This window comes from Microtus ochrogaster, chromosome 19, assembly GCF_000317375.1.
Source record: "Microtus ochrogaster isolate Prairie Vole_2 chromosome 19, MicOch1.0, whole genome shotgun sequence".
Lineage (NCBI taxonomy): Eukaryota > Metazoa > Chordata > Mammalia > Rodentia > Cricetidae > Microtus > Microtus ochrogaster.
This window is the reverse complement of record NC_022021.1, coordinates 6,712,066-6,724,718: the sequence shown is the minus strand read 5'-3', so window position 1 is coordinate 6,724,718 and position 12,653 is coordinate 6,712,066. Positions and strand designations below refer to the sequence as shown.

Sequence of the window (12,653 nt, the reverse complement as noted above, 5' to 3'; positions counted from 1 at the left end):
GTGGTGCCGTAGCTGGTGTTCTGAAACCTAAGAGTAGCCCAGACACTCCTGCACAAAGAGAGGAGCCCGGTGGGCACTGCGTCTTTCAGGCAGGTTTGAATACAGAAGCAAAGCCAGAGTTCATCTCTCCCACCCTGGGGGAGTCCAAAGGAGATGGCAGAGCCAATCTCAGTTATCACAGTTCTTGTGAAGATTAGTCATGCTCCAAAATGTGAACTGGAAATGGTTTAAAAGTTTGGGAAGGAAATGACTCAACTGTTATAAAATGTTACAAAATAATCAATCGGTCAGACTTCAGAGTCTCCTATTTAGGCTGCAAGCATGTAAGTATCTATCAAAAGACTGGATATAAACTATGATTCTCATCCTGAACCAGCATAGAAACCTATAAAGCTAAGAGCAACTGCCTTAGACAGAAAGATGAACATGGAGACAAACAAGAGCTTTCTCCTGGGAAGGACTCCAGGGAGCATCTCGTCAAGTCCCTGCCTTTGGGGTGGAGAACAAAGAAGGGCAGTTACTCTCAGAACCCTTGTCTATATTAGCCAGCCCATTTCATTAAAGAAAGAAATACATTTTAAAGGCAGAAAAAATTAACTTTAAGTATATATAGATAATATTGTTATTAACCTTCATCAGGAGATGAAAGGAGACAGAGACAGAGACCCACATTGGAGCACTGGACAGAAATCTCAAAGTCCAAATCAGGAGCAGAAGGAGAGAGAGCACGAGCAAGGAACTCAGGACCGCTAGGGGTGCACCCACACACTGAGTCATTGGGGCTGTTCTATTGGCAACTTACTTTGTAACTGTGAATAGAAACTACACAACCCCCTAACCACATTTCCCCTCCCCCATGCTTTATTCCCTCCTTCCTTAGAATTTCCTTCTTCCTTTCTTGCTCCTCTTAACTCCCATCCCCCATTCTAAACATTGAGACCCCCAAGCCCTTTACTGAAGGCAGAAGAAATGACTTCAGCCATGGAACTTGAGACATTGCCATTTTCAACTATAAAGACAGTTTTGTTCAAAGACCTGCAAGGAAATGTCAAGACTCATGATCAGTTACTGTGATAGATTATAAATAGGTAGAATACAATTAAATTCCAAATATTTACTTATACCTTCTATACTACTCATACATTTTGTATTTGTTGAGATGGATAGTTGTCTCATCTTGGGACTATGTCCACTCTTAGACTGTGTGAGCATCCGAGCTTTAACCTTGTTATTGTTTTAAGTGTTCTCTTTGTACCTCCATGGATGTTTCCACAGACAATACACTTGTTGCTGCTGTTTTTGTTTGCTTTATAGCCCAGGCCGACCTCAGACTCACAGTTCTCTTACCCAAGTGCTCAGTACCTCGTTCTTCATTATGTTTCTATTTCCTAACAGTTTAAAAGCATGTTAGAAAGTCAAAGTCCTATACAGTTTCATTGTACTGATTCCTCATCCCAGTGTACAGTCTGGTATATATTTTTCCATAGTCCCATAATTACCATCTTCCCTTCTTGTACACAGCAACATTGCTTTTATGTGATGCTAGGGACAGAACAAGGTCTAGTACATCCTGTGCAACTGCTCTGTCACCAAGCTGCATCCCCAGCCCCGTGTGCATCGTTTCAAGTTTCTTCTCTTTATATCCTTGGGCTGCTGTGGCTGTCTCATTTCCTGGCCCTGGGAGAGCATATTCTTGTTTATTGGCAAAACTGTCACCATTTAACTGGTATCAGACCCTGACTGGCAGCATTTTTGTTAAGAAGCTAGGGTGCCGGAGTCTTGGGCATAATTTTCTAGATGATTATTGAAAGGTTTGTAGAAAGTTTAAGTAGTCATGTGTAGATTTCTACAATCCATCCCTTTCCAAAGGGTTAACCCATGTGAATTATATGAGCTTGTCTTGAGATTTTACATGTTTTTAAAATTAGGCAACCCAAGATTTATATTTTATTCAATTCCCTTATATGTTGATTTGGTTTTCTTAATAATCTGGAATCTCTCAATATATTTGTTATTGTTTTAACCACTTGTCACATATTGTATTTTCTTGGCATGTCTTTTAACCACATCCTTGCTAAAATATCTTGATTAGCATATTTTAAAAGTAGAATCGTAACACACTATGACAGTTGGGGGCTTGGAGATCCTGTTGGCATCTTGAGAAGTCTGCCTGTAAAGACTTTCCCAAGGATAATCAAAAATGATTGTCAACAGACTTCAGGTTCAGAAAGTCTCATCTGACATGATTGCTGGGAATTGAACTTGGTTCCTCTGGAAGAGCAGTGCGTGCTCTTTACTGCTGTGCCTCTCTCGTGGTCACATTTTCTGACAGTTACCATTCTCTTTGCACATCTTCCCTTCCTTGCATTCAGAGCCTCTGCACCCAAACCTAGTTTGGAACTAGCTGTCAATCTCCAGAATCCATAGGTAGGCAGGGAAGTGTTTTCAGTAGAAAATAGGAAGAGTAGAGTCCTAGGAGATATGTCGTGCTGTCAATTCCAACCCATGCTGCAATGCTGCCTCTCAGCACTGAGGACTGTGGAACATCCTATGTGAGTATTGTCCCTGGGGACTAGGCCCTCTCTGAGTGTTTTGCCTTCAGGTCTCTAGAGGGAGTGTTTTATGACAGTAAGAGTGAGAACAAACTCTCATAAAATATTTACACTAAATATATTAAAGTTGCATCCCTCCTGTTGCATCTCTCTGTGTGTTTATATGTGTGAAATTAATCTTAGTTTAGAAAACGATGATGCTAGTTGAGGTTCTTTGATTTGGTTTTAAATTTACTGATTATATTTTAGCATTTTCTTACTTGGAAAACACCAAGTAGCAAATTGATGGATGGACCATTTTGAAATGTTGCTGTCTTTGAAATCTGAAATAAGTATTATAGAATGAACTGTGAGTTTGGCTGTGGACCCTGGGCCTTCTGGAAATCATGTCTTTATGGTTTTATCAGGAACTTTATGGTTTACTCATGCATGCCTGAGTCCTGTGATGTTAACTGTATTTTGCCACCAGCAATGCCTAGCAGGAATACTCTATTAGCAAGTGTCTTCAGCTCTCTTCCAGTGGTTTACCCTGATTCACAGCTTCCACGAGGTCAAGATGAACTGACCAGGGTTCTTTAGGGTGTTTATACTTCCAGTTTTTAAAGAACCCTACTTTCAAAGTCATACAGCCCAATATTCTTCCAGTAACTTAGGACATAATTTCTTTCCTGTAATAGGAGCAGATTGAACTAAGAGACATCAATTTTTTCTTTGGTCAATTTAGGTTCTATTGGTAGTTACATTTTCTTTCAAAAAAGGTTTAAAAGGCATGTATTTAACTTGCATTTCTTTTAAATCTGTGATCCAGGTGTAGTAGTATAAGCATACAACCTCAGAACTTCAGCAGGAAGGTCAGGAGTTGAAGGCAGCCTTTGCTGTATAGCAAGTTCCAAGTCAGCCTGGGCCACAGGGGACCCTGACTAAATTAATTAATTAATTAAAAATAGATCTGTGGTCCCTTTGGCTATGAGAAAGATTTGAAGACTGTGACAGATAATGAGGAGGCTGCTACATCTGCAACTTTTGTGTCACCAATTTGAAAGATGTTCTTCATTTCCTTCTACACAGTATGACGTCCCCACAGATGACTTGAATATTATGTTTCTTCCATAAAGAATGGTTACATTCAAATCTGGCCATGGTGTCATCATGTGCCTGACACTGACATTTTTATGTGGAGCTTCCAATAATCGTTATGATGTAGACAGATGACCCAATGAAGATCCACCATCCGCAGCTTTTAGGTACATCGGAATAGTGATAAGATTGTTTCCTGGCAGATTTGTTATTTTCTGTAGGCATCAAGAAAAGAAGTCATGAAACAGTGCATACCCGCTTGAGAGGAAGTTAACTTTTCCTAAAACTTCTTTTCCAGCGAAGGAATCCCATCCCCCAGAGTGGAGCTGCTGCATAACATTGACCGGGACTTCTTTGACAGCTCACCGTGTGAGTACCCCACCACTGCTGCTGTGTTAAATGTTTTGCTGTGTTTTAGTAGATCCTCACACTCTAGCCTAGCGCCCTCTACCCACCAGAGTTACTGGGAGTGTCAACATTTCCTTCTGACACTTGTTCTGGGAATCTCACAATGCCTTCAGTGAATTTAGTATGAAGTTAGTAAATTCTGGCTCTCCCATTTGCTGGCTCTATGTAACAGGAACCCACAGGAGCCCCGAGTCCCCTTTCCACCACCAATATCATGTCATTGCCTGTGTCACCTAAGAGTTCCAGAACCTTTTTTACAGAAAATTCACCGTCAAAAAAGTCACTATCCAGCTCTGGAGTTGTATGAGCCTCCACAGCCTCTGATTGGGTTGGCCAGATGCTGTACAGAACCTGCAGAATCTCACAGGTGTGAGTTTCCTAAGTGTCCTGGGAGTCATTCAGCTTCATTGTACCTGCTGCATACCGGAGCCTTGTCAGTTCCTCCAAGGGTGTTGTTGCATTCACTGCACTCGTGTGGGGGCCATGCCACCTCCTTCCCAGACACTGTACTGCCTTGGCCAACTCTCTTTACTTCTTCATTCTTTCCTTGAGAGCACAAGAGCCCGCCCCTCACACATTCCTGCTCAGAGGGTTAACCTGGTGACGTCACTGAGCACCCAGCACCCTCTCACCCGGCCTTGTCATGCTGTTGCCCAGCATTACCTGTCCTGCTCGGCATTTCAAAGCCCATAGTGGATTATATCATCCCCAAACTCAATACCTGTTTTCTGCCTCTTTGCAGTTTCTAGAGCATTCCAGGGGCCCCATGAAAAACAGTTGTTCCTTCCTTAGTGTTTTTTAGTGGCTCTGAATAGCATCAGACACGCAGTCTAAGTGGGCATATGGTTTTCTTTGTCGTGAAGGGTCTGCATGGCAAGATCCAGGACTTGTGTGTATTTTTACCCTCACCGGTTAACACAAATGCCCAGTACCTTGATAAGCAGTCACTAATCATTACTTGATCACAGAGTGGACAACTGTGGGAGGGATTAGATGCAATTAAAACTATGAAATTTCCAGGAAAGTGGGTGAATCTGGGAATTATTAAGCAAGGTAACCCAGAGTGATAAAGATGGCATTTTCTCTCCCATGAGCAGCTCTTAGCTGTTAATGTTTAGGTAGATGAATGCATGCGAGTGTAGGTATAGTTATGCAACTGGAAAGAGGACCTTGCAAGGGGAAAGAGGGGCTTGAGAAAGGGCGTCAGGTGATGGGAGAGTAGGGAGTGGACAGGAAAAACAAATTGTTTGAAAATGTCATATGAAATCTAATAGTATGTTAACTTTTAAAAGCTAAACACCACCTCACCCAGGTGGATGCTTTAAACCTAGAAGAGGAAAGTGTTCTAATAACAGACAAGAAATGTCTCTTCTAGAGTAAAATTACATTAATGGTAGGGACAAGACTATGGGTTAGACCCTGAGGACAGCCCAAATAGGCTAGATTTGTGCTGTCCACTCTGGTAGCCACTAGCTACATGTGACTACTGAGCACTTGAAATGTAGGTAATTATGAGTTGAGAGATCAGCTCTAAGTATAAAATATATATCAGACTTTGAAGGCTAGGTACGCATATGGTGCATATATGTTGTGATGACAGTACTTTGAATATGTTGAGTGCACACATATGATGTATACATATTGGAATGCTTTGAAAGGACAGTACTTTGAGTATGTTTAGTTGAATATACTATTGATACTTCCTCTGTTTCTTTTTCCTTTTTAAAGTGTGACTGATGGAAACCTTAGAATTATATATGTGGTTTGCATTATATTTCTGTTGGTCTACAAGCGCTATTCTAGAAGGTGCTAGAAAATAAGTTTATCTGCTGCACAGAGAATCAGAGACCTTAGATTAGCTACCTGGAGGCTATTATGGTAACTTTTCCTGTTCCTGCACACCTGAGAGACTTGGCCTATTCCAGGAATACCAGAATCTCCTGGGGTGTCTGGAGAACAGTGCGAATGCAGGAGTAGATTTAAAAACTTCTCATAGAACCCTGGTCCAGGGCATCTGGAATACGTTTCCCACATAATGGCTCTGGACTGTCTTCATTTGCTAAATCCTCATACCAAAATAAATAAATAAATAGCCTGTGCACTTACTGGGCTATAGTTTAGTTTGGCATTAGGAGTGACAACCTAGAGCCAGCTTCTTAGGTGGCCATCACAACGCTGTTTGCTATCGCTTTTGACTGCCCTCCCTAAAATACTCCTAGCAAAATAATAGCATGGACAAGAGGTTTTTACACAATGCAGGTTAGTAGGGGTGTGGAAGTCGGGATAGGGGACTCCACTCCTCAACTGCTTGACTGTTTCCAATGTGTTATTTGTAGCTGAGCTAAGTTCCATAATTGCGGTCATTAATTCAGGGGCACGATTTGGCCTCTGTTGTCCCTTGCGCCCCTTATAAAGAAGCCCTTGATGATGGCCTTCCTCACTAACTTGTTCACAGAAGTGAGATGTTCTTTGTTGTCTATGTCTATAGGGAGCACCAGCCCACCTCCTTCTCATACAGAATGACCCTGTAGACCTTTTCTGCTATGTCTGAATTACTTCAGTCTGCTTGAGGCAAAATCAGAAGAAAAAAAAAACTATGTGTAGGGTCTGCTGCTTTTTACCATGAAGACATGAACCTGCTTTCTTTTCTATGCAGTTATTTGCAGGGAAAAATTAAATCCAGTCATAAGAAAATTTTAACTTAGACGACACCAACATCTGGAAAGCCAGATAGTTATTCTAGAAACTTTTGTGAAATCAGGAAGCAGCCAACTTAGTGTATCAAGTAAGGGCTGACATTAGCCCGTGTGACTGCAGAGCCATGGTTGGCTGCAACTCTAGTGTCTCCCAGACTGAGTATCAGACTCAGGGGAGGATGGTTAGGGAGCACGCTGTGAGGGAGCACCTATTCATAAACAGTAATGATGCCTCAGGCACAGTCACACGTGAATGTATAGAAATGAAAACCTTAGAAGCGTTATAAACAATAGACTAGTTTGGGTTGATACATGGTTTTGTTATTGTTACATCCCGTTCACCTCTCTGAGCCCTGTCCTCTTTCCTGTACCAATGTCTCCTCACATCATACGCTGTGTGAACTGGTTGTTTCCCAGGGGAGCCCTGCCTTCTATGTCCCCCCAGGTTCCCACAGAAGCTGGTTCTTCCTAAGCACTCCTTAGAGCAGCAGGGACATCCAGGGAAACTGGGCTCCCTCCTTAGGCTAGCTGTCCCATTAATAAAAGAATTTAAAAACAGAGTCAGAGGGAAGCTCAGGGACCACTTTATTAGCGTTTGAAAGAAAAACAGAGCATTCCAGCCGCAAATTTTGGCAGCTGCTGAATGGGCGTAGGTGGAGAAGAATGAAGAGGGAAGGAAGGTCATGCCCTCGGAGTTGGGGTCCATTTGAGCTGGCGTGGTCGCAAGTGGAGGGAGGTTGGCAAGCAGCTGCATGGCAGAAAAGTGGGATGTGGGGCTTCAGAGGATGAGCGAGAAAGCAGGATGCTAGGGAGCGCACACTCTGATGGGGAAAACGTGACTGAACTTTTGGAATAAGGCACAGAAAAAAAAAAGGAAAAATTGTACTTTTGAAGTTTAGAACTCAAAAAGCAGGCAGCTTAGCTGTGAAGATGTGCAATCAACTGCATCAGGGGAGAGACTTTATGGAAGTATAAGTGAGCACATTATCTCATTAAGGGATAATTATTCCTCCCATCTCCTTAGAATGTTATTAGGTGAATGAGCTTTCCTGGAGAGTAGACTCTGGCCGTCTGATTCAGAGGCCAAGCTCAAGGGAAGAGACAGCATAGTATATAATGTTGTGGTCTTTGGAGGAGATCAGTGTTATATCTCCTCTCAGGGCCAGAGGTATTCCATTCTTTTGACTAGAAAGCCTGAGGAGAGGCAGTTGTAATGTTTTCCTTTCTAGTGTTAGCAGGGAAAAAAATGGGGTCCAAAGCCAACCACAAGGAAGGGGTCTATCTTCAGTGTCCTCCAAGATGACTAATCTCTGCCTGCTTATTGTTTGTGCTCATTCGTTGTTTTGGAAGTGAGCTGAAATTGGGGAATAGATATAATCACATTTCCACCATGGACTCCCAGAGGTCTGATCCAGACCTGGCAATTAGAAGGGATTAGTGTCTAGCTGGAACTTCAGCTGCTCTCACGTGAGGCCTTCAACCAGGTGAGGTGCTCACTGAGCAGGAGAGAGAGATAGCAATTGCCCTCCTTCCGTTCTCTGGGCCTCTGCTCTTCGGGCCTCTTCTCTCTGGGCCTCTGCTCTCCAAGCCTCCGCTCTCTGGGCCTCCACTCTCCAAGCTTCCGCTCTCTGCGCCTCCACTCAGGGAAGGACCAAGGACACTGCCTGTGGAGGGCAGACTACGCTCAAAGCCTAGCACGCCGTACCTCTATGCCTTTCTCTTTGGTGGTGTGACCTAGACCCAAGGTCTTTCCCTAGAAGTAGATAGCAGAAGAAGCCAGTGAGGACTTGAGGAAACGGATGGTGTTGTTCACAGTGAGTTATGGGAAAGCCTGGAGGGGACTGGGGAAGCAGCTGTGATGCTGGGTCTGAATTTAGCTTGCATAGACAGAGGGCTCTCCTGTGCTATATTCTGTGTTTCCCAGAACCATCCAAATCATGGGAAGAACCCCTATAGTGACCTCAGCTTGCAGCTGTCGGGTTGGTCCTGGTCCTCTCAATCTGAGACCACAGCTCACCTCGGATGTTGGATGTCATCATGAGAACTCCAGAATACTCCACTTGTATGACATATGCATAAGTAATTCACACACATGTGCACACACACACACGCACACATACACACACACGAGTTGTGCTAGCAGGAGCCCAACTATTGGTGAAGGGCACTAACAGAAGTTAGCATAATCCCTATCACTGAAAGCCCACTCTGTGAAATGGCTCTGCAGCATTGCTATGAGCTCAGGCGGAAGGCCTCTTCTTTTTGGGTGTCATTCTGAGATGTTGCTTCTGCTAGCGATGATGGTGGAATTAAGGCTTGGTTTCCTCTCCTCCTGTGGTGGTTTGAATAGGAATGGCACCCCATAGACTCATGTGTTTGACTGCTTGGTACCTAGGGAATGGCACTGTTAGGAGGTATGGCCTTGCTAGAGGAAGTATGTCACTGTTGGGGTGGGCTTTGAGGTCTCATATGCTCAAGCTACGCCCAATGTGGTACACAGTCTCTTCTGCTGCCTGCAGACCAAGATGTAGAATTCTCAGCTCCAAGTAGCAAGACTTCCTGCATGCTACCATGTCCTGCCATGGTGATAATGGACTAAACCTCTGAACTGTAAGCCAGCCCCAACTAAATGTTTTCCTTTGTAAGAGTTGCCATGGCCATGGTGTCTCTTCACAGCAAGAGAAACCCTAACTAATATACTCCCCATACAGACATTTTCTCTAGCATAGTTGCCACATCTGCTGGGGGTGCAAGACTCACCCAGTTTCAAATTTGAATAGAAAACAGCCTGGTTGGCAGAAGTAGATCACTATGGCCGTGCCTTTGGAAGTTATAAACCAACCCGTGGCCCCAGCCTCTCTCTCTCTCTCAGCTTTCTTTCTGCTGTCATCTAGACAGATCTCCTCCCCACCTGCTCCCGAGGTCATGAGGTCAGACTCACGGAGGCAAGAGACTGGGAACCAGACCAAGATCTTTCACCTGTGAGCTGAAACAAGCCCTTTCTCTTCAGTTGTTCCTGTCAGGTGTAGTCATGGCAACAGCCTCACTTTGCTCTCCGATGCCAGTTTTCTGTATTGGTTACTTCTGTGACTGTATTATCTATTGCAAATAATGCAGCGGAGGAGGAAAGATGTGTTTCGGACAGGTGTCCATCAGGGAAGGGGCGGGGAACAGATCCAGGAGCAGTTCCTGGCGGGAATGTGCATTTAAATGAGAGCCCGTAGAGGACTTTTCAGATCGCTCCAGACTTTAGCTCCTTTAGTTTCCGCAGGGCTTCCGAAGAGCAGGAGCTTTTGCTGTCTCCAGTCCATCATGTCATGCTTACATCTTTCCTACCCGTGCTCACCTGCTTCCCGTGCAGAGAGACATGCTCCAAGTAGATGCAACATCACCTGTATAGCTTGCTCAGTGCCTTGCGTGTATGGAAATGTATGCTGATCAGGGAGTCTGTGACCACTGCTTCCCTTTGATTACACAAGCTAGCAAGAGCAGTGATGGTCTCACCTATTTTCAAATTAGCTGCCTGTCTTTCTGCAGAACATGGTGAGTGTGGTAGACTGTGCCAGTCACACGCTACGCATTGTTGCATAGAACAGCAAAGTTCTGGAGCATTCTGGGTTGTCAGTCTGATACCCCCTGCCTCCTTTTCTTAGCCCAGATGGGGAAACCAAGGTTTCAGGTCCTTTGTAACTGTTAAACAGCGGAGCTTGGCCTCGGGACTCCTCCCCTCACACATTTCCAACCCTACTGATTCCAGGCCTCTCTCATTTCCTGTCCTTCACTGGTTTGATCAGAACCAGGTCGACTGTCGTGACAATCAGCTCATTTCAATGATGGCCTGCTGGGGTGTGCTATATTTCAGTGAACCTGGGAGAGTTACTGGCTTCACGTACAGTCTGGCCCTGGATGGTGATTGCTTCTGACTTCTGATCCTGGGCACCCTGTTCATGCCTTGTGCTATTTCTCTGAAGGCAGAAAAAGAAATATTGGGATGGGCGGTATCAGCGTGTAGAGCGTCAGACTTGGGTTTCGGTGATAGGTGGACTCGTTTCTTGAGCTCCTGGGACGAGCTCTCCCACTCATCTCTGTTGTCGACAACACAGTGACAGTGCTGCTCTGTAAACAGATCCCTCTGCTGTGAGCACCAGGTATGTCGTGGTTGCTGGGGTAGGGAGGGTGCTGCACTTCCTACTTTATGTATTTCTACAGTTTTAAGTTCCAACCATGAGCACACGTCACGTTCATAGTCGGAAATGATGTGTTAGGTGGAGTTTGAAAAGTTACTCAAGGCTCCTGGAGACCGGCTATGCTGTGTGCAAAGTCGTGACACTGTATTGGTCAGAGAGGCGGGTGTGTAGCTAGGCTTCTCGGCTGTCAGCTTCTCAGACCCACAGACCCTCAGACCTCGCCTTATCTGTTGAATTCTATCTTTCAGTAGGGAGCTTATTTCATAGCTCATCTTCATGCTTCCGGATGCTTGCAGAACTGCCGGTATTTGTCACCTGTGGTTTCTCACACATCCCCTTGCCTTGGGTCACTCTGTGCCCTCCCTTTTTGAATTTTCAGAGGCCTGGGCCTCTTCCCCCATTCTGGGAAGCTCTCCAGCTTGTTCCCAGGTATGACTTTCTTGATCCCTTGAGCAGCCCGACAGCCGCATGCCCCGTCTCACCCACTCCACACAGCAATCTCAAGCGACATCCGTCAAACCTTTGCTGCTAACTCTCCATCTTGAGCTGGCTTTCCTCCCGAGAAAATACAGAAACCAAACCCAAACCACAGCACTTGAAGCATGCTAATTAATCCTCACCATGGATGTTGGCTATACAACACTAGCAAATCCCATGGCCCCAGTTTGATGTTTGGAGAAATCAGGGTAATTGGCGTCAGAGGACAGAGGCTGACTGGAGGGTTTGGGTTGGCCCTGTCTCTGGGAGTGAGGCCATTTGACCGAGGGCCAGCTGCCTCACCAAATTCCCTCTGCACATCACTGTGGGATTACTTCTCTATAACCCTATTGCATTTCATTGCTGTAGAAAAACACCTTTAAAAAAAAAGCCTGTGACTGGATAATTTATAAACAAAGGATATGCGTTCAGCTTATAGCTTTGGAGATTTAAGCATGGCACTGACATCTGTGCCCTCTGGTGCAATCCCTGTTGGCTGTGTCACATTGTAGGGGGTAGCATCAGGAAGTGCATGTGTAAGGGCAGGACCAGGTGGTGATCCTGGGAGCCCCGAGGGGAGGGCCAGCCTCGTCTTTGTTTACAGTCAAGGACTTCATTTCCTGAAGAGGGCAGCATTGCCCTCCATGGCCTAATGACCTGGCACTATGCCCCACCTCTTAATGGTGGTATCACCTCCCATCATCACCTGAGACTCAAGCCTTCATCTTGACTAGGGACACACTCAAACCATGTTCCTCTTTTACATGTGTGCTGGCCCCACCCCAGGGTTACCAAGGAGGCAAACTCTCTCGTTTCCAACTAATTACTTTGGTTCCTTTCCTTTCATTCTGCCACAACAACACTTCTAAACCACAGCTTTAAACTTTTCTGTGGCCAAGATAAAACATCTGGATGAGAGGCAAGTTAGGGAAGACAGGTTTATGTTGGCATACAGTTCCAGAGGCAATACAGCCCACTGTGACAGGGAAAGCATGGTGGCCGGGCATGAGGCTGGCCTGGCAGTCAGGAAGCAGCTAGATACATTGCAGCCAAACACAGGGAAAGAATCATTGGCTAAAACACTTAATGACTTCTTCCCAGGAACGGTAGTTGAACAGAATTCAGCTGTGCTCCGACAGTGCTTAACCACTGCCCCAGTGGTCCAGGGAGAGGTGTGTCCCCTAACCTGTCTCTGAAGATTGAACTTTTCTTATAAGGCATGCCTCCAGCCTCTCTTCCCTTCAAAGTACCTCCTG

General features: G+C 45.0%; 1 protein-coding gene and 1 pseudogene across 1 annotated transcript in view; both read left to right on the top strand.

The window, feature by feature from the left end:
* Window positions 1-12,653, top strand: part of Arsb (arylsulfatase B) — a 179,654-nt gene that overhangs the window by 114,771 nt on the left and 52,230 nt on the right. Inside the window, exon 6 of the mRNA XM_005356487.3 lies at window positions 3,928-3,998. Within this exon, the coding sequence (XP_005356544.2) occupies window positions 3,928-3,998 (71 nt within the window). The remainder of the gene's footprint in view (window positions 1-3,927; window positions 3,999-12,653) is intronic.
* LOC113457193 lies at window positions 1,634-1,752 on the top strand (annotated as a pseudogene).